General features: G+C 46.6%; 1 protein-coding gene across 1 annotated transcript in view; it reads left to right on the plus strand.

The window, feature by feature from the left end:
- The window catches only part of LOC144610253 (scavenger receptor cysteine-rich domain-containing protein DMBT1-like), a 41,509-nt gene that overhangs the window by 12,332 nt on the left and 3,352 nt on the right, over positions 1 to 25,825 (plus strand). The window contains exons 4-11 of the mRNA XM_078428843.1: positions 8,328 to 8,639; positions 9,561 to 9,875; positions 10,933 to 11,247; positions 12,658 to 12,972; positions 14,891 to 15,208; positions 15,292 to 15,366; positions 15,459 to 15,770; positions 15,904 to 15,939. Coding sequence (XP_078284969.1) covers positions 8,328 to 8,639; positions 9,561 to 9,875; positions 10,933 to 11,247; positions 12,658 to 12,972; positions 14,891 to 15,208; positions 15,292 to 15,366; positions 15,459 to 15,770; positions 15,904 to 15,939 — 1,998 coding nt within the window. The remainder of the gene's footprint in view (positions 1 to 8,327; positions 8,640 to 9,560; positions 9,876 to 10,932; positions 11,248 to 12,657; positions 12,973 to 14,890; positions 15,209 to 15,291; positions 15,367 to 15,458; positions 15,771 to 15,903; positions 15,940 to 25,825) is intronic.

Below are 25,825 nucleotides of genomic sequence, written 5' to 3' on the forward strand. Positions count from 1 at the left end.
AGGCGACAACGGAAGTCAAAAGCAGCATAAAACTAAAAGCGAAGGCATACAATTACGCCAAGATTACGTGGAAGCATGAAGAATGGTTAGTTTTTAAAGACCAACAGAAGGTAACTAAAAAGGCAATATTATATAAAGATGAAATATGAAGGTATGGTAGCCAATAATACAAAAGAGGAAGCAAAGGTCTCTTTAAATATATCTATATACTAAAACTCATTTGTTTGTTTGTTTGTTTGTTTGTTCGTTCCTGATCTACAGCCAAAACGGTACACGATAGCACAACAATTTTAGTCCCACCTTATGCACCATTGTCCTGTGGTGCTATGGATGAAGTTTCATTCAAATTGGTGTTATATTGTTAAAGTTATTCACATTTTAAAGTTTAAAAAACTGCATGCGCAGTTGGGGCCATGTTGATCTGGTACTTATGTAAGATGGCCGCTGCATCCGCGCATGCGCAGAACAAACGCGTCCGCGCCAGCGCAGCTGGGGCCCGTTGATCTCGGGTGCGAGCAGGGCTCAGCTGCCTGTCTCTTGGGGGCAGGAGAGCCAGGCCCCGTGCGGGGGGAAGCAGCCGGAGCCTGGGCCTGGGCCTGGACGTGACCGAGTAACCGCGAGCCTGAGGTGGAAAGGTGGCAGCAGCAGCAGCGGCGGTGAGGCCGGGCATTGGTGGAGGTGGAGGCCGAGGCCTGGGCCTGCCCTCGGCTCCCCCGTCGCCTCTACTCTCTGTCCGGCTCAGCGCCTTCCCCACGCCGCCCAGAGTCCAGCGGCATCGGCGCAGCAACAGTGGGAGACCCACCGCACTGAACATCCCCACACCGGGATGGGACAGGACTCTAACACCCCCCCCCCCCCCCGCTCTCCACCAATGACGGCCGCCTGGGCTGGTAGGCGGGTTGCTATGCAACCTCCGTTAGGGGAGGAGGAGAGGGGGAGAGAGAGGGGGGAGAGGGGAGGGAGGAATAAGGAGGTTTGAGGGGATGGAGTGGGTGAGTGGGGGGGAGGGGAAGGGGGGAATGGAGGAAGGGGGTGGAGAGAGGGGGGGAGGGGATGGATGGGAGAGGGGGAAGGGGGAGGGAGAGAGGGGAGAGGGGGAGGAGAGGGTGCTGCACCAATGCAGGAGTTTGGGCCCAACGGGTCCACTTGGTCTAGTTAGGAATAAAATAAATGCAAGGGAGGACATTGGACATTTGGAAAATGATGCTGAAGAAGTAGTAATGGGAAATGAAGAAATGGCAGATGAACTGAATAAATATTTTGCATGTCTTCACAGCTGAAGACACCAGCAATGTGCCTGAAATTCAAGAGAGTTAGGGGACAGAAGTTAGTGGAGTTGCTATTGCTGAAGAGAATATGCTTGGGAAGCTGAAAGGTCTGATGTAGATACGTCACCTGTACCTGGTGGACGACATCCCAGGGTTCTGAATGGGGTAGTTTTGGGGATTGTGGAGGCATTAGTGGTAATCTTTCAAGAATCACTGGAGTCGGGAGTCATCCCAGAGGACTGGGAAATTGCAAATGTATCTCACTATTCAGGAAGGAAGCAAAGTGAAAACCTCAATGTTTAGTAGGATTTTAGAGTCCATTCGTTAGGATTAAATTTCTGAGTACTTAGAGCAGACATGTCCAAAGTCCGGCCCGGGGGCCAATCGCGGCCCGAGGTCAGATTTTATACGGCCCGCAGCTTCCGTCTTAAAATGTATTATTTATGACCCGCCAGCACTGTCTAACAGAATGAAGGTAGGGGGAGGGGGAGAGGGGAGGGGAGAGGGCGACTACACCTCCCGGCGGCGGGGTTGAGGTCGTGGGGGGACGGGAGAGCAGCAGCTGAGCTCTCCTCACCCCGCATGCTCATTGGCAGGCGCTCCCGTCAGTCGGGCAGGTGCTGCATACCCCCCCCAGCGGGAGAGGCGACGGCGATTACATCTCCCGGCAGTCAGCGCTGCCCGATCTGCGGATTGTCAACATGAGGTCCGGGGAGGGGGGAGCACATTAGTTAAAGAAAGGTCCAGGGGAGGGGGGGGGCGCATTAGTTAAAGGTCCGGGGGGGGGGGGGGGTGAGCGCATTAGTTAAAGGTTCGGGGGTGGGGGGCCATTGGCCCTTGGGTATTTTCACATTATCAAATCTGGCCTGTGGGGACTGTGCGGGTCGGTCGGGGACGAGCTGTCTGTCCGTGGGCGTGGGGAAGAGAGTGGAAGTTTTGTTGCCTCCATCACAGTGAGGGGGTGTTTGGAGTCACTGTGATGGACGTTTGTGTTGGGGTCATGTGTCTTGTGTTCTTTTTTGTGTATGACTGCTATGTAATTTCGTTCGGTACCTTGGTACCGAATGACAAATAAAGCTCTGTTGAACTTAGAGGCATATGATAAAATTGGCATTATTCAGCATGGGTTTGTGAAAGAGAGGTCTTGCCTGCTGAATCTGTTGGAATTCTTTGAGGAATTAAATAACAGAATAGACAAAGGAGGTCAGTGGATGTTGTTTACCTGGATTTTCAGAAGGCCTTTGAGGATGAGAGGGTGAGAGCCCATGGTATTAGAGGGAAGATACTAGGCATGGATAGAAGGTTGGCTGAATGGCAGAAGGTAAAGAGTGTGAATAAAGTGGGCTTTCTGGTTGGCAGAAGCTAAGTAGTGGTGTTCCGCATGGGCAGGTGTTCGGGCCACTGCTCTTCATGTTGTATATCAATGACTTGTATGAGGGAATTAAAGGCTTGGTGGCCATGTTTGCAGATGACTGGTGGAGGGACAGGTAGTGTAGAGGAAGCAGACGGTCTGCAGAAGGACTTTGACAAGTTGGAAGAATGGGCAAAGAAGTGGCAGATGGAATAGTGTCGCAAAATGTGCAGTCATGCACTTTGTTAGTAAGAATAAAGGCGTAGACTATTTTCTAAGTTGGGAGAGGATTCAGAACTCGGAGGTGCAGAGGGACTTGTGAGTGCTGGTGCAAGTTTCCCAAAAGATTAATTTGCAAATTGAATCGATAGTAAGGAAGGTAAAAAGAATGTTCGCATTTATTTTGAGGATCAGAGTATAAAATCAAGGATGTAATGCTTAGGCTTTATAAAGCACTGGTCAGACCCCATTTGGGAATAGTGAACAGTTTTGGGACCCATAACTGAGGAGGGATATGCTGGCTTTGGTGATGGTCCAGGGAAGGTTTTAGAGAATGATCGGGTTAAAATATGATTGGGTTAAAATATGATGAGCGTTTGATGGCATTGTGCCTATACTCGCTGGAGTTTAGAAGGAGGAGGGGGACCTCAGTGACGTTTGAAAGACCTGGATAGAGTGGATATGTAGAGGATGTTTCCGTTACTGGGAGTGCACAGGACTAGAGGGTGCAACCTCAGAACAAGCAAATGCATCTTTTACAAGCTCACAAGTTATAAGAGTAAAATTAGGCTATTTGGCCCATCGAGTCCACTCCGCCATTCAATCATGGCTGATCTCTGCCTCCTAATCCTATTTTCTTGCTTCCTCCCCATAACCTTTGACACCCATTCTAATCAAGAATATGTATATCTCTGCCTTAGAAATATCCACTGACTTGGCCTCCATTATTTTCTAAATTGGGAGAGGATTCAGAACTCGGAGGTGCAGAGGGGCAATAGGTTCCACAGATTAACTACCTTCTGACTAAAAAAGTTCCTCTTCACCTTTCTAAAAGAGCGCCCTTTAATTCTGAGACTATGATCCCGAGTCCTAGACTCTCCCATCAGTGGAAACATCCTTTCCACATCCACTCTATCTATGCTTTTCATTATTCTGTAAGTTTCAATGAGGTCCCCCCTCAACCTTCTAAACTCCAGCGAGTTGAGCCCAGTAATGTCAAACGCTGATCATATGCTAACCCACTCATTCCTGGAATCATTCTTGTAAACCTCTGGACAGAGGTCCAAAACCTCTCTCCAGAGCCAGCACATTCCTCAGATATGGGGCCCAAATTTACTCACAAGAGAAAGGAGATGAAGAGGAATTGTTTTGGTCGGTGTGGAGAACCTGTGGAATGCATCGCCACAGAAGGTTATGGAGGCCATGTGATTGTGTTTCTTTAAAGCGGAAATTGATAGATTCTTGATTAGTAAGGATGTCAATGTTTATGGGGAGAAGGCAGGACATTGGCGTTGAGATAGAAACATAAACCAGCCATGATTGCGTGGTGGAATAGACTAGATGGGCTTAATGGCCTAATTCTGCTCCTGTGACTAATGAACTCGTGAAATGTCACTATCCATGTTCTCCAGAGATGCTGCTTGACCTGCTGAGTTACGCCAGCACTCTTGTGTGTTTTTGTACAAACCATCATCTGCAATTCCTTGTATCTCCTGGCACGATTTGCTCGCGCTCCCAAACTTCACTCTGACAGAGGAGTCCACATGCACTCTAGCAGCGATGCACAGGTGATTTCAGGCCAAACCTCTTCTGCCCTCAACCTGAAATTTAAGACGGATTATTTTCTCTTCTTCTCAGACCTGAAGAAGAGAATTCAACCTGAAATGTGAACATTATTGCTGAATCTCGGCAGGGTGCCTGACATTCTGAGTGTTTCTGGCATTTTTCTGTTTTTTTCGTACTTCCATGATCTGCAGTTTTGTTTTGATTCTCAATCCTTTCGAATGAGCATTTAGAATGTTTTCAATTGTCTTCGAAACTAGCGAGAGAACTGACGATAATTGGGAAATAATCGACAAAATGCAGTATTAATTTATTAATTAATTTACAAGTATTTGTTAAATTCTGTTTTCCAATGGTCAGTTGGATGTGATATTGTGTATACCGACAGCCTCTGCTTCCTTCCATGAAGCCAATTTTCTATTCATTCAGCTGTCCCATGGGATCTAACCTTCCACAGCAGCCTACCATGTGGAAACTTCTCGAATGCCTTACTGAAAGCCATGTATACAACACCTACAGCTCTGCCTTCATCGACTGTTTTGGTCGCGTCCTCAAAAAACAGAATCAGATTTGTGAGCCACAACCTCACTCGTACAGAACCAAGTCACACGAGCAGAATTAGGCAATACGGCCCATCGAGTCTACTCTGCCATTCAATCGTGGCGGATCTATCCCTCTCAACCCTACAATCTTGCCTTTTGAGAGGGTGAACACCGGGGAAGACAGAGGGGATAGGCAGAGAGATCAGGATTCTTCTGTGATGATTCCCCTCATTAACAAGTATATTGGTTCACAAAAAAGACACAAAATGCTGGAGTAACTTAGCTGGTCAGGCAGCACCTCTGTAGAACATGAATAGGTGATGTTTTAGGCGACATAGGTGGGTCAAATTAGTCTGTTTGGGCTATGGGACACAAATCAGTGGTGAGGCAGATAAGAAGGTTGAGCCAAGTACACGTTCAGGCAAACAGGTTTGGCAGACAGTTCTTGCAGGTACATGGCAGGGGACGAGAATGGTCTGTGTGGAAAGGAACTGCAGGTGCTAGTTTAAACCGAACATAGACACAAGATGCTGGAGTAACTCACAGGACAGGCAGCATCTCTGGAGAGAAGGTCTCGAAGGAGAATGGTTTGATGGTTTAACCTGCATTTATTTGAATGCCGGACTGACAGGGGAATTCGGGAATTGGGTTGAAACATGGGAATGGCATACAATAGCTCATTGCGTGGTTCATGGCATCACGACACGTAGCTCAATGTTCCGGGATAGAAATGCTGCAGGAACGATGGACCTGGAAGTAAATTTAAAGGGGAACCTTTACCGCGGGACCAGGGTGATAATGCCGATGAGAATGATCAGTAACTTCGAAGATGTCACTGAAATTGGTAGTATAGTGTGCAGTTAAAAAGCATATCTAGGATTTCAACGGAATTTTATAAACTGGGTCAATAGGCTAAGGAACGGCAGATGGACTTTAATTCCGATAATTGTGAGATGGTGCATTTGGCAGAGAAGGACCTATGCAGTGAGGTCCTGGACTGTTGTTGAACAGAGAGACAAAGGGGTGCAGGTACAAAGTTCCATGAAGGTGGCCACACAGGTGGACAGGACGGATTTTTCCATAAATATGAATTTTTCCAATCCGTGAAATGGGACAGAAAGGGAAAATGAATTTTTTTAACGAAGAATGTTCCTTTGGTAAACTCTGGACACTTTAACAAAAGCACTCTTCGTGTGATCCCAGGGATTGGTCAAACCAATTCTTTCTCATGCAATGTTCAGATGTTAATGAGTGAGAGGAGGCCAATATGGCGGGGAGGGAGGTGGAGAAGAAATAACATCGGTGGAGACCAGACTGGAACCCTGCTGATTATAGCTCCATGTTTGAGTTCCACCCCAGAGGAATCTTCTTCTTAAGCCCTTGGCTTCTCTAGGGAGCATAGGCCATTGACAAATGTCCTCCACCTCACTCAGTTGTTGGCGGTTCTTTTGAGATCTCCCCAGTTGAGCCCACTCCCAGGCATTTCTGTCTGGACACCTCTTCTCCAGCTGATCCTGGGGCGACGTCTTTTCCTTTTTCCTTGGGGGTTCCATTTCAGGGCTTGCCCCGTGATGTTTGTGGCAGGTTTTCTGAGGGTGTGACCAATCCAACCCCATTTTCTCTTTCGAATTTGTAAGTCAATGGGATCCTGGCTTGTTCTTTTCCACAGGTTCACATTGCTTACTTTGTCTCTCCTCCAGATGTTTAGTATTCTTCTGAGCCAGTTGTTAATGAATGTTTGCAGCCTGTTTGTTGTGTGTTTTGTTGTTTTCCATGTCTCTGATCCATACAGCATTACCTGCTTCACATTTGAGTTAAAGATGCGTATTTTGGTGTTTATTGAGATGTATTTTGAACTCCAGATCTTCCTGAGCATGTTAAACACCACCCGAGCCTTATTGATTCTGCTTTTTATGTCTGCATCTGCCCCTCCAGTCCACAACACTGCCTAGGTATGTGAATGTTTCTACCTCCTCCAGGGCTGTGCTGTGCATGAGGATAGGGTTGCTGGTTTTGGAATGAATCTTCATCACCTGTGTCTTTGCTGTATTGGGTGTAAGACCAAGTTTTGTTGCAGCTTGTAAGAGTCTGTCCGTCTTCTCCTGCATTTGTATCTGTGTGTGTGAAAGGAGAGCTATGTCGTCAGCAAAGTCAAGGTCATCTAGCTGTTCCCACATTGTCCACTGAATTCCATTTCTTTTCCCTTTAGTTGTTTCCATCATGATCCAGTCAATTGCCAGGAGGACAGGAATGGTGACAGTAGACATCCCTCCTTGACGCTCATCTTGACACTAAAGCTCTGGGAGAGCTGGCCTGCATGCATAACTTTGCATGAGGTTCCATCATACCAGTTCTTGATTAAGTTTATGATCTTGGTGGGAATTCCATAGTGGTCCATTAGGCGCCATAGTGTTGTCCTGTCTAAGCTGTCAAACGCTTTCTCAAAGTCGATGAAGTCGATGTACAGGGACGTGTTCCATTCAATAGACTATTCAATGATGATGCGTAGTGTTGCTATGTGGTCTGTGCATGAGCGATCCTTCCTGAGTCCTGCTTGCTGGTCCCGTAGCCTCTCGTCTACAGCTTCTTGAAGACGGTTGAGGATGACCCGGTTGAGAATTTTACTAGTTACAGAAAGTAGGGTGATCCCTCGGTCGTTGTTACATTTTCTTTAGTCACCTTTTTTTGGCAGTTTCACAATGTATCCCTCTGCCCATTCTGTGGGTGTCTTTTCCTCCCCCCAAATTCTTCCAAAGAAGCCGTAGAGCTTGTCTGTTGATGAGTCTATATCTACTTTAAGGGCTTCAGGTGGAATATTGTCAGGGCCAGCAACCTTGCCAGTTTTCAGTTGCTTGATTGCAGCCTTTATTTCTGATTTTATTGGTCTATCACATTAATATGTAGTGGTATCCTGGTTTTGGGAATATGTGGCTGCACTGCCGGTGGTGGCCTGTTTAGGACTTCTTCGAAATCTCTACCCATCTGTCGAGCTGCGCCTCCTGGGTTGAAAGTAGTTGGCCGTTTTTGTCTATAATTGGTTTATTACTGTGCAGGTATGTCCCGGACAATTTCCTTGTGATGGTACACAACTCCCTCATGTTCCTATGAGTCACCGCAATTACTGCCTCGTTGGCTACCCTCTCCACCAGTGTTCTCTTGTCCCTCCTGATGTTCTTTCGCACTTCTTTGTGGCATCTGTTGTACTTTTGGGCCAAAGCTTTTTTCAGCTCTTGTTCTTGAGTTGTTCACCTTCTCTTTGAACTTTCTCCTCTGTTGGATTGTGTTGAGGGTTTCATCTTTAGATTATCATGAGAATCAGAGGAATCATCTTTAGATTATTCTTACAGTTGCTTACAATACGACCGTGCTTCATATCTTTCTCAGATCACAAAGTGCCAAGATTGGTATCCGGAGATGACCCGTGCACGGGAAGACTGGAGGTGGTATATGGTGATACCTGGGGAACCGTGTGCAACCTGCACTGGGATATAGATGATGCCAAAGTGGTGTGCAATCAGCTTCAATGCGGACGCGCTCTATCTGTGCCGGGAGCGGCCTATTTCGGAGAGGGAACTGGGCTTGTGCGGAACGAAGTCTTTGGATGTCAGGGTAATGAGTCAAGCCTTTGGCACTGCCCCCGTTCTTCAGGAACGCGTCATTGCAACCACGGGAATGATGTCGGTGTGATCTGTTCTGGTGAGTGCCGCCTTTGGGGGAAATAATTTTAAACCTCAATTGCACTTGGAATACAGAGATCAGTTGTTGACATTTATTTTGAGAAGGGTTCAATTTGGAGTGAGGAAGGGGGAAATTAAGAATACCTACATTAGGTGACATCCATGCCCGTAAACAGCAATCCGCCAGCAAATCCGGACAGGTCTGCTAATTGATAAAATTAATGTAGAACAATTCAAGATGATTGTGAACAAATGTACTTAAACTTATGGGGTTCGTACAGGAAACGTCGCCGATCAGTTCCCTTCACAGATGCTGCTCGACCCGCTTAGTCACTCCAGCACTTTGATTTTTTTCTCTGGGTCAAGTGTAGGTTTTCTTGAGAGAAGATGTTCTTGCCTCCTGCATAACGTTATGTTTCAACCAAAGTAGCGAAACATCCAGCCATCAGTATTCCAGACCGAATCTCAACAGACTTCATCGAAACAAGGAACTGTGGATGCTGATTTTTTTTAAAGTCACAAAGTGCTGGAGTAACTCAACGGGTTTGGCAGCATCCCTGAAGAACATGGATAGGTTACGTTTCGGGTCCGGACCCTTCTTCAGTGATTATAGGGTGGGAGGGGGGACGGGAGTTAAAGGGCGGGAATTCTTTGGATCGCTGATCGAGGAAACCCCTGAGAGCCTTGAGACCTTCCTGGTGAGGGAGATGTAAAGGGGCCTGACCTGCACGGTAAACATGAGCCAATTGAAAGTCATTGAAGAGTTGAATGGCGTTTGAGATGCCTTGGGTGGATGTGGGGAGGGAGGGGACACGGGGAAAGGTGGGGGGGGTTAGAATAGAATTATATGTGGAGGTGAATTCCCTGGAGCATGAGCAGGCAGAAACAATTTTCCGGAGAGTAATTAACTGCCTTCATGTTTGTTTTTTTACTAAAACAGGGAACCATGGGCCACGACTGGTGGGTGGGAAGAACAGATGTTCTGGCCGGGTGGAAGTTCTACACGGAGACAAGTGGGGGACAGTTTGTGATCAGTACTTTAGCTTGGATGCTGCTGGCGTGGTCTGTGAATACCTACAGTGCGGTGCAGTCGCCGCAACGCCCGGAGGTGCTCACTTTGGCCAAGGAACCGGCCCTGTGTGGAAGGAGAACTACCGTTGTCGGGGGAACGAGTCCCGATTAGCTGATTGTCCAGTCTCAGCCTGGGATCAGATTAGCTGTTCACACAGAAACGACGCCAGTCTCATCTGTTCAGGTGAGTCACCGAAGTCCTTTGTACGGAAAAGAAAAGGAAAATCCATTATTTAACGAGTTTATTTGACTCACTGAACACTTTACTGCTTTCCTTTACTGATAGAGAACAAAAGTAAACGGAGACTTCCAAAAGAGTCCGCCCACTTTCTGGAAAAGCGACGTGCGGGTCTCGCCGAGCGCATTGCATTCAGTTCTGATCAGTATAGACAATAGGAGTAAGGCATTCGGCCCTTCGAGCCAGCACCGCCATTCAATGTGATCATGGATCATCATTCACAATCAGTACCCCGTTCCTGCCTTCTCCCCATACCCCCTGACTCCGCTATCTTTAAGAGCTCTATCTTGCTCTCTCTTGAAAGCATCCAGAGAATCGGCCTCCACTGCCTTCTGAGGCAGAGAATTCCACAGATTCACAACTCTTTGAGTGAAAATGTTTTTCCTCATCTCCGTTCTAAATGGCCTACCCCTTATTCTTAAACTGTGGCCCTTGGTTCTGGACTCCCCCAACATTGGGAACATGTTTCCTGCTTCTAATGTGTCCAACCCCTTAATAATCGTGTACGTTTCGATAAGATCCCCTCTCATCCTTCTAAATTCCAGTGTATACAAGCCTCGTCGCTCCAGTCTTTCAACATACGACAGTCCCGCCATTCCGGGAATTAACCTAGTGAACCAACGCCCTCAATAGCAAGAATATCCTTCCTCAAGTTTGGAGACCAAAATTGCACACAGTACTCCAGGTGCGGTCTCACTGGGGCCCTGTACATTATATTAGTATATTAGCTATTTGATGAATGGGTGACTATCGTTTACTAATGTTTCTTCAATAGACAGTTTTTCCTTGTTGCTGGACCCGTCTCTCTAGGTTCGACACGTATATTACTCGGTGTGCTTTTCTGTGCACGCAGAGTGGTCCTGTTTATCTGCCGAAACGACATGTGGGCAACTGTTGCAGTAAACAACCTTGACAACTAGTAGCTGACCAGCAACGTGTTGATAATGTATGGAATTTTTTGGCTTCAGTTAAAAAAAATCAGTCAACATATTTCGTTTTGTAGATGAGAGTTGGTCTCTGAGACTGAGCAATGGGGGCAGCCGCTGCGACGGCCGAGTGGAGGTTTACCACAATGGTCGCTGGGGAAGAGTACATGATCGCTCCTGGAACATCAATGATTCTAACGTGGTCTGCAGAGAGTTGGGCTGCGGCTCCGCCATATTCGCCTACAACTCCTCCAGGTATGGAGAGAGTGAGCTGCCCGTGTGGGTGACCGACGTTCAGTGTGAAGGGGACGAGGCACGACTCCGAAATTGCAGCACATTTACCATGAATCCGTTTCCCACTGACCGCATTGGCGTTGGGGTCCTGTGTTCAGGTGAATACTGTTACCAAGTTTAAAATGAAAAAATGATAAACTTTGTGAAAGATGAATTTCGAGTTGCAGAGCTCTGTAGATCGGCGGTAGACACAAAATACTGGAGCGACTCAGCGGGACAGGCAGCATCTCTGGAGAGAAGGAATGGGTGACGTTTCAGGTCGAGACCTTTCTTCTACCTTCGATTTAAACCAGCATCTGCAGTTCTTTCTTACACATATGTAGATCGGCATCTGGCTCTTGGGCTCATAATTTCCGCGCCAATAACCAAATCCCTTTTTACACGATTTCCATTGTGTTCTCCCGACAACTGCCACCCCAGACTCTACAACTCAGTGACACACTGGGGACAATATACAATGGCAGGCGATAGTGAGGAGTGGACCGTGTGAAGGAGAAGTCTACACACGAGAAACGCCCTGGTGTGGCGTGGAACAACACCGGCGGCATTTCCGAGGAACAGCTCGTGGTTTTGCCGGGCTGGCTCCAGATGGGGATTTCGGGGCCTGTTTCTAATGAGCAATTCTAGGCGAGCGGGGTTTACCCGGGCGTCATCACCCCGATCTCACCGAGTTCTCCTGACCCCCATTGTGAACAGACAGTCGGACGCTTTGACAACAAGCTACAGCGCCACGTTGGTCGCTGCCCCGCGTCTGGTCCACCCCGTCGCCTGACAGCCCTGAGGCTGAGCGAGAGAGTGGAGAGAGAGCGCACTGGCATGAAGAGCCCATGGCCCAGACCCTGAAAACATCCGGTTCTATGTGAATAGTCTACAACCACCGAGTGGCATGGCCGATGATTGCCACTGTGAGCCGAGTGTGGTCCTGAGGGCGGTTCCTCGAACAAAGGAATCGGTCGCCAGGGTCACCCAGCTGGGATGATCGTGATGTCCATGTATGTATCTCTGCAGGGTTTGAAGTCGGAGAGCCAGTCTGTGGGTTCAGACGGAGTCTTCCAGCATTTTATGTTTCAAATTCTCCTCTAGATTTTCTCAGAGCTAAATGTAAAATTCCTTTAAAATATAATTGTAGAAGCAGATTCAGAAATTCTAACCAACACATAATGTATAATGCTACATATGGGACCCCCTATTTTGTTGTTCTTCCCCTCCGTTATGGGGCTTATGAACGGTCTTTCCGTAAGCTAGGATACTGTCCGATTCACCTCTACCCCATTGCGGACATTGGACTTTGTTGATAGAACTGGTGCGCTACGATGCGGAAAAGTATATTCTGCACGCTGTATTTCACCCGTTGCTCGAACTATTGTACTTGAGTTTGACTTGTTTGCATTAATGTATAGTATTAATTGATTCGACCAGATAGCATGCAAAAGTTTTTCATTGTACCTCGGTACACGTGACAATAATAACCTAAACCTTTGATCAACTCCCTTGTTGTTATTCAACAGACCACCGCCGATTACGACTGACCGGGGGTGGAAGTGCATGTGCTGGACGACTGGAGCTTTATTACCACGGGTCTTGGGGCACAGTTTGTGATGACCTCTGGGATCTGCTTGACGATAACGTGGTCTGCAGGCAGCTGGGCTGTGGATATGCTTTGGAAGATAAACCTCTTGGATACTGTGGAGGAAGTCGTGGTCCTATTTGGTTGGATGACGTAAGATGCTCGGGAAATGAATCGTATCTCTGGGAGTGTCCCTCCGCGCCGCTGGGTGAACACGATTGCAGTCATAAAGAAGACGTGACAGTGAAGTGTTCCGGTAAGGGTACCTTCAATCTGCTGATTCTCTGCAGCATGGGATGGGAGGATTCATTCCAGAGATGTAATAAATAATTTACAGCATCCAAGGGGAGCATTGACTGCGGGTAACGGTGCAGAGGCTTCACTCTGAGTAAGTTGTCACCCGCTCAACCACATCAAACTCATTCCGCGCGCAGCTCTGTTGATTTCTCCATCAGCAGTTTCCTAGGTTCACGGAAGATAGGACAAACAACAGTGCGGCGCACAAACAGCCCTTTCTGCCCACAATATCGCGCCGCACATAATGCCAAGTTGAACCAATCTGCTCTGCCCGTCCTTGTTATTCCTTTCCACTCCCCGCATGTGCATATGCCGATGGAAATGCCTTCCAAATGTCAATATCCGATCTCCCTCCACTACCAGCCCTGGCAGAATGTTCCAGGCACCCGCCACTCCCTGTGTTAGAAACTTGGCACGAACATCTTTAATCTTTGTCTCTCTCACCGTAAAGCTCTGCCCTCTCGTCATTAAAAAATGCACCTCGAGTAAAGCTGTTCTGCGCCCACATTCTTCTTGGAACGGGGCGACCAGAACTGCACAAAGAACAGCAAATGCGCCCTCACCAAATTAAAGCTGAAACGTGACTTCCCCCACAGAGGAAGGCAAGCAGACCTAACGCCCTCTTTACAACTCCATCTCCTTGTGTGTCTACAGTCGTCTACAATTCCAGAAACGTATTTCGTAAAACCCACGTTTGCGTTGAATAGCAACTGTCTCACATTATAACCTGCAATGTAAGCATCTATCAATGAGGAACATATCCCTTTCATACATTCAAATGCGTTTGGATATACAAATAATTGAGATTTGGATTTAAATTTTATTTGGTTATACAAATAATTGTAGTTACAAGCTCAAGTTCGCGCATTTTTATCTTTCGGGGAACGGAAAGGTAGACGATCCAGATTCCCCGATAATGCACTTGATGTTATACACTTTTATTTGGGATTATGATTGCGAATCGTCATTTCGACGTGCTAGAAGATTAGTTTTTCTCATGAAATTCTGCCAATTTCACTTTCAGCCTTTAACTCTCGAAATTGCTCTACATATTTTCACGAATGGATTTCTCGTAATGCGTGCTCTAATTTTAATCGTGATTCTACATAACCTACCCATTGAACCCGACAGATCCGAATTATCTACCATGCAGCTTCTAAACGTCCATGTGTACACGCATGTTTCAAGAACATTTCCTAGCGCGCAAAACAATTTGAAACTACCAGTTGCGCAGTTGGACTGGTTAATCTCCGAAAACAAAACTGACCACAAAATACTGACAGATAGGAACGGCAGTTCTCATACATTCAGAGAAACATCGAAACACCTAAAGATAGGAAATTCGTTCTTGAGTGCGGTGGAACTTCAGATGCCCAGGCCCATGTATCTGGAGATGAAACGTGGTCCCTCAAGCTTCTATTGTGACGAATTTTACAATGAAGGAGGTCACAGAGAGAAGGGACAGAGTGTGAGTGGGAATTTGGTCGGATGATTCCAGAATCACTTACCAATTATTGGCGTTCAGTTATTTCTGGAATCTCTGCTCGCGTCCCCTCATCATGGACAAGAACAATGTGTCCTTGTTCCTTTAACTTCCATCCCGCCAGTATCCACTTTCAAAGTTTGATCTTTCGCAATTTCACAAAACCTCAACAACGTTTCACCACCAGATACATACTCCCCTCGCCACCACTTTCGGCAATTTGACTGAACAGCTCACTTTGTGATTCCCCGACGCAGTTATTTTTCGCAACTAACCCTCACTGATGAATGTTTCCGGCGATTTGTTGTTTTGTTAATCTAGATGCGGCTTTATGTTCAGCGACAAAGAATCTTTGCTGGCTATTGATGGGAACATTGTGATGCTTCGTTCACAGAGCACAAAGAGATGCGCCTGGTGAACGGAAAGCATCGATGTGAAGGGAGAGTGGAGGTGCGGTACAACGGGACATGGGGGACAGTGTGCTCCGAGAAGCTTTACGGAAAGGATGCGGAAGTGATCTGCAAACAAGTAAAATGTGGACCCCTCAAATCTTTTTCTGTTGAGGCCGGGAAATATGGAGCGGGCACTGGGCCCATATGGCTCGATGAGATGGATTGTAATTCGCACGAGGCGACCCTTTGGCAATGTCAATCAGACCCTTGGGGGAAACACAACTGTCGGCACATGGAGGATGCAGGTGTTGCATGTGAAGGTAACACAAGAAAGACATCATATGGCGGCTGACATATTAAACCTGAATGTATGAAACCGTCAGCATTCACCTTTTCTCCACAGATGCCGAAATGCCAGAGGGATCCAGTGGCAAGGCCTGCGACGGAGGAAATGAATCTCAATCTCGCCGTTTACCAGGCGAGTCAAAATATTAATTATAGCACCAGCCTGACGGCAATTCCGGATGTGGATTTAACGCATAATCAGTGATTATTTTAAACTTTACTCAGAACTACCACTGCGGCTTGATGGCGGCAGCAACAATTGCTCCGGAAGGGTTCAGTTATTGTTCAACAGCAGCTGGGGCACGGTGTGTGATGACTCGTGGGATCTTGCCGATGCTAATGTGGTCTGCAGGCAGTTGGGATGTGGCGCTGCTCGTTGGAGTCCAGGAGCGGTTAGCATTGCCCCGGTCTCCGGGGAGATCTGGCTGGATGAAGTCAAATGCACAGGAGCTGAATTATTCCTGTCCAGTTGTCTGTCTTCACCGCTCGGTCAACATGACTGTGATCACAAGGAAGATGTCATTGTAATATGTTCCGGTACGTACTGTTCGGCAGATTCCTGGATGATTATAACACTTTAAAATCTAAATTAAATGTAATTTTTGTTTCTTTAATGGAGAAAACCTAAATAGATGAAATTGACAGAATGTCTTTGCAATAATGTTCACAGATCCAGTTTTGACTCCCACTGGCTCCAGCATTTCAGGTATTTATTATTCACTCGATGTTGACTTCGGAATTCCAATCTTTGCTGTCAGTGCTGATATTCGCTTGGTAAGATTTGCTAATTACCAAGGATGCGATGGATGGTTTACACATTGTCAAACCCAGTGTTCGAACCAGACTTGCAAACAGTGTGTCCAACTCCAGCTAACATGTCTTCGCGACGGCACAGAATGCGGACGTCCGCATTGCTGTCCGCCCTCGACACCCCCAATAAAGTGGCGATCAGCTGCCCCAATGACAGGTGGCAGTTGGCAGAATTTCTATGCATTTTTCGGTTAGGATTACTGATTTTAGAGTAACGGCTTTTAATGAATTCGTATTATATGTTGGAATCAAGATAGGTTGTGACTTTGAGAAGAATTTGCAGGTGTCAGTATTCCCTACTGACGGTTGCATTTCGCGTCAGTGGAGAAAATGGTTCGCTCTATTACATAGAAACATACAAAATAGGTGCTGGAGGAGGCCACTTGGCCCTTCGAGCCAGCACCGACATTCATTGTGATTATGGCTGATCCTCCACAATCAGTAACCAGTGCCTGCCTTCTCCCCATCTCCCTTGATTCCACTAGCCCCTAGAGCTCTATCTAACTCTCCCTTAAATTCATCGAGTGAATTGGCCTCCACTGCCTTCTGTGAGCTACAATTTCACAACTCTCTGGGTGTAAACGTTTTTCCTCATCTCAGTTTTAAATGGCCTCCCCTTTATTCTTAGACTCTGCCTCCTGGTTCTGGACTCCCCCAACATTGGGGGAAATTTTCCTGCATCTAGCTGTCCAGTCCTTTTATAATTTTATACGTTTCTATAAGATCCCTTCTCATCCTTCTAAATTCCAGTGAATACAAGCCCAGTCTTTCCAATCTTTCCTCATATGAAAGTCCCGCCATCCTGGGATTAAACTCGTGACCCTACACTGCACTGCCTCAATAGCAAGAATATCCTTCCTAAAATTAGGAGACCAAAACTGCACACAATACTTCAGATGTGGTCTCACCAGGACCCTGTAGAACTCCAGAAGGACCTCTTTACTCCTATACTCAAATCCTCTCGTTCTGAAGGCCAACATGCCATTAGCTTTCTTCACTGCCTGCTGTACCTGCATGTTTACTTTCAGTGACTGGTGTACAAGGACACCCAGGTCTCGTTGCACTTCCCTTTTACCTAATCTGACACCATTGAGATAATAATTTATGTCTCCTTGTTTTTGCCGCCAAAGTGGATGACCTCACATTTATCTACATTATACTGCATCTGCCATGCATCTGCCCACTCACTCAAGTTGATCAAGTCACCCTATACCCTCCTAACATCCTCTTGGCAGTTCACACTGCCACCCAGCTTTGTGTCATTTGCAAATACTACTTTTAATTCCATCATCCAAATCATTAATATATATTGTAAATAGTTGCGGCCAAATCCTCGTAGCACTCCACTCACCACTGCCAACCATTCTGAAATGGATCCGTTTATTCCTACTCTTTGTTTCCTGTGTGCCAACCAATTCTCTATCCATGTCAATACCCTACGCCCAATACCATGAGCTCTAATTTTGCCCACTAATCTCTTGTGTGGGACCTTATCAGCTGCTTTCTGAAAGTCCAGATACACTACATCCACTGGCTCTCCTTCATCCATTTTACTTGTCACATCCTCAAAAAATTCCAGAAGATTCGTCAAGCATGATTTCCCCTTCATAAATCCATGCTTACTTGGACTTATCCTTTTACTGCTATCCAAATATGCCATTCGTACTTCCTTAATAATTGACTCCAGCATCTTCCCCACCACCGAAGTCGGGCTAACTGGTCTATAATTCCCCGTTTTCTCTCTCTCGCTCCTTTCTTGAAAAGTAGGATAACATTTGCTATCCTCCAATCCACATGAACTGATGCGGAATCAATAGAACATTGGAAAATGATCACCATTGTGTCCATGATTTATAGAGCCACCTCCTCAAGTACCCTGGGATGCAGACCATCACATCCTGGGGATTTATCGCCCCTCAGTCCCATCAGTCTACCCAATACTATTTCTCACCTAATGCAAATTTATTTCAGTTCTTTTGTCTCCCTAGTTCCCCCGCCCCCTATACATTGGGGAGATTGTTTATGTATTCTTTAGTGAAGACAATAGGCAATAGACAATAGACAATAGGTGCAGGAGTAAGCCATTCGGCCCTTCGAGCCAGCACCACCATTCAATGTGATCATGGCTGATCATTCTCAATCAGTACCCCGTTCCTGCTTTCTCCCCATACCCCATGACTCCGCTATCCTTAAGAGCTCTATCTAGCTCTCTCTTGATTAATCTGCCTTCATATTCTTACCACCAAAGTGGATAACCTCACACTTATCCACATTAAACTGCATCTGCCATGCATCCGCCCACTCACATAACCTGTCCAAGTCACCCTGCAACCTCATAGCATCTTCCTCACAGTTCACACTGCCACCTAGCTTTGTATCATCGGCAAATTTGCTAATGGTACTTTTAATCCCTTCATCCAAGTCATTAATGTATATTGTAAATAGCTGCGGTCCCAACACCGAGCCTTGCGGTACCCCACTTGTCACTGCCTGCCATTCTGAAAGGGACCCATTTATCCCCACTCTTTACTTTCTGTCTGTCAACTAACTTTCTATCCATGTCAGTACCCTACCTCCAATACCATGTGCTCTAATTTTGTCCACCAATCTCCTATGTGGGACCTTGTCGAAGGCTTTCTGAAAGTCGAGGTACACCACATCCACTGGCTCTCCCCTGTCAATTTTCCTAGTTACATCCTCAAAAAATTCCAGTAGATTAGTGAAGCACGATTTCCCCTTTGTAAATCCATGCTGACTCGGAACGATCCTGTTACTGTGATCCAAATGCTCCGCAATTTCATCTTTTATAATTGACTCCAGCATCTTCCCCACCACTGATGTCAGATTAACTGGTCTATAATTTCTCGTTTTCTCTCTCCCTCCTTTCTTGAAAAGTGGGATAATATTAGCTACCCTCCAATCCACAGGAACTGACCCGGAATCTATAGAACATTGGAAAATAATTACTAATGCGTCCACAATTTCTAGAGCCACCTCCTTAAGCACCCTGGGATGCAGACCATCAGGCCCTGGGGATTTATCAGCCTTGAGTCCCATTAGTCTACCCAAAACCTTTTCCTGCCTGATGTGGATTTCCTCCAGTTCCTCTGTCACCCTAGGATCTCTGGCCACTAGAACATCTGGGAGATTTTTTGTATCCTCCCCAGTGAAGACAGATCCAAAGTACCGGTTCAACTCTTCTGCCATTTCCTTGTTCCTGCTTCTGTCTTCAAGGGACCCACATTTGCCTTGACTATTTTTTTCCTCTTCACATACCTAAAAAAGCTTTTACTATCCTCCTTTATATTATTGGCTTGTTTACCCTCGTACCTGTAAGGGGTTTCTGCGCCGAGCTTTCGCCCGACCTAAGGTCCCCGTTCCTTGCTCTGATCCTTTGACCAGGCCGTGCACACTGGTTCCCCGTGAGTGGTTCGACCCACTCACCCCTTACGGTTCTAGACACTGGACTTAGATGCAGGAGCTCTTATAGTGCAGAAAAATTCCAACAGACCAGAATTGAAAACCAGGGTTTAAATGAAAAGGCTTTTATTTAGTGCTTGGGACTATTGTCCATGAATATTTATACATTGCTATATGACATATCTATTAAACACATATTGAATCACATGAATACCTTTGACTTATGAATCACAAAACGCACAGTTCAACAAGACATATACACGAATACCTTTTCCGCTGAATTCTTAAACACACAGTTCCACAAGACATATACATGAATACCTTTTTCGCTGAATTCTTAAACACACAGTTCTACAAGACATATACACGACTGTAAGATGGGGAACGTACGACACATCGCAACATTGACCAACACATATTTCAATACACACCCAACGTTTATTCAAACCACCCTCCCCTCTACACTGAACTATGTCCAGGATATGCAAGATCGGGATGCATGCTCACTGGGGTTACTGGCTGTTCGTTTTTCAGTATTTCTCTTCGAGTTGCGTGCCTGTTCCTCTCTCTTGCATCCGTTCTTCTTGCCTGTCGTTTCTTCCTCCTGCATTCGTTTGACTTCCTTCTTGCGTCCGTTTCTTGGAACCCGGTTTTCTCTGCGTGTCTTGACTCCAGTTTTGACTTGCCTTTTTGACTTGAGTTTTTCACCCAAAAGTAGTGGCCAGTTATACTATTTCTGACCCGTCCTATCTCCCGCCAGATCTTGGAATCTCTTTGTTCAAAAAGATATGTATGAGTTCTTTTCTGATCTGCGCTTATGTCCGGGGATACCGGGGATGGCCAGACGGTGTTAATTGGTATTTCGTTGCGAGGTGATGGGTTTAACTGGTTTCCCATCACCTACCAGGTAGTTTTCTATGGGCTATTGTGCCCCCTTAACGAGATTAACTGTGTAGGTCGGCTTGGGGCATTGTGAGTATGCTGATGTCAGTGCCCCAGTGTCTGGACTTCGACCTGGTTTCGCAGGTTTCTGCATGGCCAATACCCATCCATTGTTCTGGCCGTGGCTTTGCAGAAACCTAGAGACTGGGCTGTAAGGTTTTTACTTTTGTGGCTGGTCACGAGGTCCTGCAGCCATCTTAGGACCCACAGATTGTGACATCCCTTGGTAAACTGACTGCAGCCTTTCTCCGCTATCAGCCCCAGTCTCCCGTTTAAAATGTCCAAACTGCAGCTCTTTGGTTTTGTGTTGCTTTCAGAATGAGGGAAAACTTCTCAAATCTTACATACCTCATCTTTTCTCCCTGTATTGCCTTTTTAGTTATCTTCTGTTGCTCTTTAAAAGAGTCCCAATCCTCTGGCTTCCCACTCTTCTTTGCTATGTTATACTTCTTCCCTTTTATTTTTATGCTGTCCTTGACTTCCCTTGTCAGCCAAGGGTGCCTCTTACTCCCCTTAGAATCTTTCCTCCTCTTTGGGATAAATTGATCCTGCAACTTCTGCATTATTCCCAGGAATACCTGCCATTGCTGTTCCACAGTCTTCCCTGCTAGGGCCTCCTTCCAGTCAATTTTGGCCAACTCATGCCTCTGTAATCCCCTTTGCTATACTAATACTGACACCTCCGATTTTCCCTTCTCCCTCTCCATTTGTAGAGTAAAACTTATCATATTGTGGTTATTGCCTCCTAATGGCTCATTTACCTCGAGTCCCCTTATCAGGTCAGGTTCATTACATAACACTAAATCCAGAATTGCCTTCTCTCTGGTAGGCTCCAGTACAAGCTGTTCTAAGAATCCATCTCGGAGGCACAAACTCTCTTTCCTGGGGTCCATTACCAACCTGATTTTCCCAGTCTACCTGCATGTTGAAATCTCCCATGACCACCGTAGCATTACATTTGTGACATGCCAATTTTAGCTCTGATTCAACTTGCACCCTATGTCGAGGCTACTGTTTGGGGGCCTGTAGATGACTCCCATTAGGGTCTTTTTACCCTTACAATTCCTCATCTCTATCCATACTGATTCTACATCTCCTGGTACACGAGGTACAGGCAGCAGTCCAGAGATAACCACCCTTGATGTCCTACTTCTCAGTCTTCTTCCTAACTCCCTAAAATCATGCTGCAGTATCTCCTTCCTCTTCCTCCAGACGTCGTTTGTGCCCACATGCACAACTACTTGCGGTTGATCACCTTCCCTGGCTAGGATGTTCTGAAGCAGCTCCGTGATGTCTTGAACCCTGGCACCAGGGAGGCAACAAACCATCCTCGACTCCCGCCTGCCGCCACAGAATCTACTGTCCGCACCTCGGACAATGGAGTCACCAACTACTATGGCTGTTCCTGACTTCGGTCTCCCCGGTCGAGTTTCCTTGCCTGGGATAGAACCGCCAACACGACCTACCTCTCTCTCTCTCTCTCTCTCTCTCTCTCTCTCTCTCCACCTCTCTCTCTCTCTCTCCACCTCTCTCTCTCTCTCCCCACCTCTCTCTCTCTCTCCCCACCTCTCTCTCTCTCTCCCCACCTCTCTCTCTCTCTACCTCTCTACCTCTCTACCTCTCTACCTCATTGCTGCTAGGACCCTTTTCCAGTCGACCTTGACCAGCTCCTATCTCATGCCTTCATAGTCCCCTTTGTTCAACTGCAACACTGACACTTCTGATTTAACCTTCCCCCTCTCAAATGGTAGATTAAAGCTGGTCATTACCTCCGAGCGGTTCATTTACCTTGAGTTCCCTTATTAAACAAAACTATAAAGTATAGTCGAAATACCCGCGATGACTTACTCTTGGTGCGCATGATACATGTTCGGCCTTTTCTAACAAGCATCATCCTGAGCAAAACGACGTTAACATTTAAGACATGCACTTCTTGGTGTCCGTATTCCTCTGATTTGGATTTTATGATACCGGGTGTGCGCCGAGCTCTGGAGATGCACATTATGTTTGAATATAACTATAGAGTCCTACAGCACAGAAAGAGGCCCTTCGGCCCATCGTGTCCACGCCGCCCGTTACCAAACACAGTCTAATTTTAATCCCATTTTCCCGCATTTGGACCGTAGCCCTGAATGTTGTAGCATTTCAAGTGCCCATCCAAATGCCTCTTAAACGTTGTGAGTGTTCCCGCCTCCACCACCACCCCAGGCAGTGAGTTCCAGACTCCAACCACCCTCTGGGTGGAAAAGTTATTTCTCACATCCCCCCGAAACCTTCCTCCCCTTACCCTGTATCTATGTCCCCTCGTTGTTGAACCTTCCACCAGTGGAAGAAGTTCCCCGCCAGCTACCTTATCCATGCTCCTCATGATCTTGTACACCTCGATCATGTCCCCTCTCAGCCTTCTCTGCTCCAGGGAAAACAACCCCAGTCTGCCCAGTGTCTCCTCATAGCCGAGGCCCTTCATCCCTGGCAGCATCCTGGTGAATCTCCTCTGCACCCTCTCCAAAGCTATCACATCCTTTCTATAATGTGATGACCAGAACTGTACACAATACTCCAGCTGTGGCCTCACCAGTGTTCTGTACAATTCCATCATTACCCCCCTACTTTTATATTCGATGCCCCGGCTAATGAAGGCCAGTAACCCATATGCCTTTTTAACCACCCTATCCACCTGTCCTGCTGCCTTCAAGGACTTGTGTACCTGTACTCCAAGGTCCCTCTGTACCCCTGTCTTCCCTGGGGTCCTTCCATTCATGGTGTACTCCCTCTCCAAGTTATTTCTGCCAAAGTGCATCACCTTGCACTTTTCAGGATTAAATTCCATCTGCCACTGCTCCGCCCATCTGACCATCTCATCTATATCTTCCTGCAGCTTGCAGATCCCTTCTTCACTATTCACCACCCCCCCTACCTTTGTGTCATCTGCAAACTTGCTGATCATGCCCTGTACGTTGACATCCAGATCATTTATGTAGATTACAAACAGTAAGGGACCCAACACCGATCCCTGCGGCACCCCACTGGACACCGGCCTCCAGTCACAGAAGCACCTTTCTACCATCACCCTCTGCCTTCTGTCACTAAGCCAGTTTTTTTTATCCATTTTGCCAAGGTGCCCTGGATCCCATGGGCTCTTACCTTCTTGACTAGTCTCCTGTGTGGGACCTTGTCAAAAGCCTTACTGAAATCCATGTATACCACATCCACTGCACTACCCCCATCTACCTCCTTGGTCACCCCTTCAAAAAATTCAATCAAGTTAGTCAGACACGACCTTCCCTTAACAAAGCCATGTTGACTATCCTTAATTAACCCTTGATCCTCCAAGTGAAGACTGATTCTGTCCCTCAGAATCTTTTCTAGCAGCTTCCCCACCACCGATGTCAGACTCACCGGCCTGTAGTTCCCAGGTTTATCCCTACTGCCCTTTTTAAATAATGGCACCACATTAGCTATCCTCCTGTCCTCCAGTCCTCCGGTACATCCCCTGTTGCAAGAGAGGCTCTGAAAATTTGTGCCAGAGCCCCCGCAATCTCCTCTCTTGCCTCTCTCAGCATCCTGGGATACATCTCGTCAGGGCCCGGAGACTTATCCACTTTTAAGCCTGCCAGAGCCTCCAGCACCGCCTCCCTGTCAATAGCAATATGCTCAAGAACATCACAACCCTCCTGCTCCATTTCTAAGTCCGCATCGCCCTCCTCCCTCGTAAAAACAGATGCAAAAAATTCATTTAAAACATCTCCTACATCCTCTGGCTCCACACACAGCTTTCCACTATGGTCCCTGATGGGCCCCACTCTTTCCCTCGTTATCCTCTTACCCTTGATATACTTATAGAACACTTTGGGATTTTCTTTTATTTTGCCCGCTAGTGCTATCTCATGGCCCCTTTTTGCTCTCCTAATTTCTTTTTTAAGAACCGCCCTACCCCTTCTGTATTCCTCTAATGATGTCTGTGCCTTAAGTTCTTTATGCCTTCCAAAAGCCCCCCTTTTTTTTCGAATCAATCCTACTATATCGTTCGACATCCAAGGTTCTTTGAACTTGTTTGTCCCACCCTTGAACTTTAGGGGAACATGCTTCCTCTGTACTTTTTCAATTATTCCTTTGAATGACTCCCACTGTTCTGATGCGGTCCTCCCCACGAGAAGCTGATCCCACTCCACCAGGGCCAACTTCTGCCTTATCAGATTAAAATCGGCCTTGCCCCAATTTAGAAATTTTCCTCTTTCCTCTGGTCCCTATTTATCCTTTTCCATTACCACCTTAAATATCACTGAATTGTGAGCACTGTCACCAAAATGCTCTGCCACTGACACTTCAGCCACCTGTCCGGCCTCATTTCCCAAGATTAAGTCCAATACCGCCTCCTCCCTTGTTGGACTTTCAACATATTGGCTCAAAAAGCCCTCCTGGATGACCCTTAGGAACTCTGCACCCTCAGGGCCCTTGACACTTTGGCTATCCCAATCAATATTCGGGAAGTTGAAATCCCCTACTATTACCACCCTGTTGTTTTCACACACCCCCGAGATTTGCCTACAAATATGTTCTTCTATTTCCCTCTGACTGTTTGGGGGTCTGTAGTATACACCCAGTAAGGTGCATGCCCCTTTTCTATTTCTCAATTCCACCCAAATAGCCCCATTTGAGGAACCCGCTAATATGTCATCCCTTCTTACAGCAGAAATAGATTCTTTGATTAATACTGCAACACCCCCTCCCCTTTTTCCCTACTCTCTGTCTCTCCTGAAGATTCTATATCCTGGAATATTGAGCTGCCAGTCCTGCCCTTCCTTCAACCATGTTTCCGTAATGGCAACAATGTCGTACTCCCATGTGTTCAGTAACACCTTCAATTCATCCCCCTTGCTTCCAATACTCCTTGCATTAAAATAAATGCCCCCATTGTGCTGGGGCATTCTTGTTCTGCCTCCCAATCTGACCAGTTTTTTCCTCTATATTTTCCTTCTCCTCACCCCCTATACTAGCTCCAAGCTGTATCCCAACCCCCTGCCAAATTAGTTTAAACCCTCCCCAACAGTGCTAGCATTTAATGAACTATGCATCAGCTAGTTGGATAGGGCGGCACTGGTTAGGAATCAGGACTTTCCGATATGTTCTGTATTAATTCCGTTCCGCCCAGCACGACAGAGAATTCCATTGATATCATTCTACATCTCTTTGCCGTCATAACCTCTGTGTAGTGGTCATAGGCAGAAAAATGTAAAACAAGACGTCAACATCAGAGCCCCAATTATGAGTGTTATTGCTCATCTTGTTTTCATTAAGCAAGTTCAGACTCGACTCTGAAAATTTATCCTTCTATTCGAGTTCCTCTATCGCGAGACCCTTGGTGTTGACCATTGAAGTCACACAGCCTATTTGCAGACACGGTTATTCTGAGGATATTT

The sequence above is a fragment of the Rhinoraja longicauda genome, chromosome 36 (assembly GCF_053455715.1).
Source record: "Rhinoraja longicauda isolate Sanriku21f chromosome 36, sRhiLon1.1, whole genome shotgun sequence".
Classification (NCBI taxonomy): Eukaryota; Metazoa; Chordata; class Chondrichthyes; order Rajiformes; family Arhynchobatidae; genus Rhinoraja; species Rhinoraja longicauda.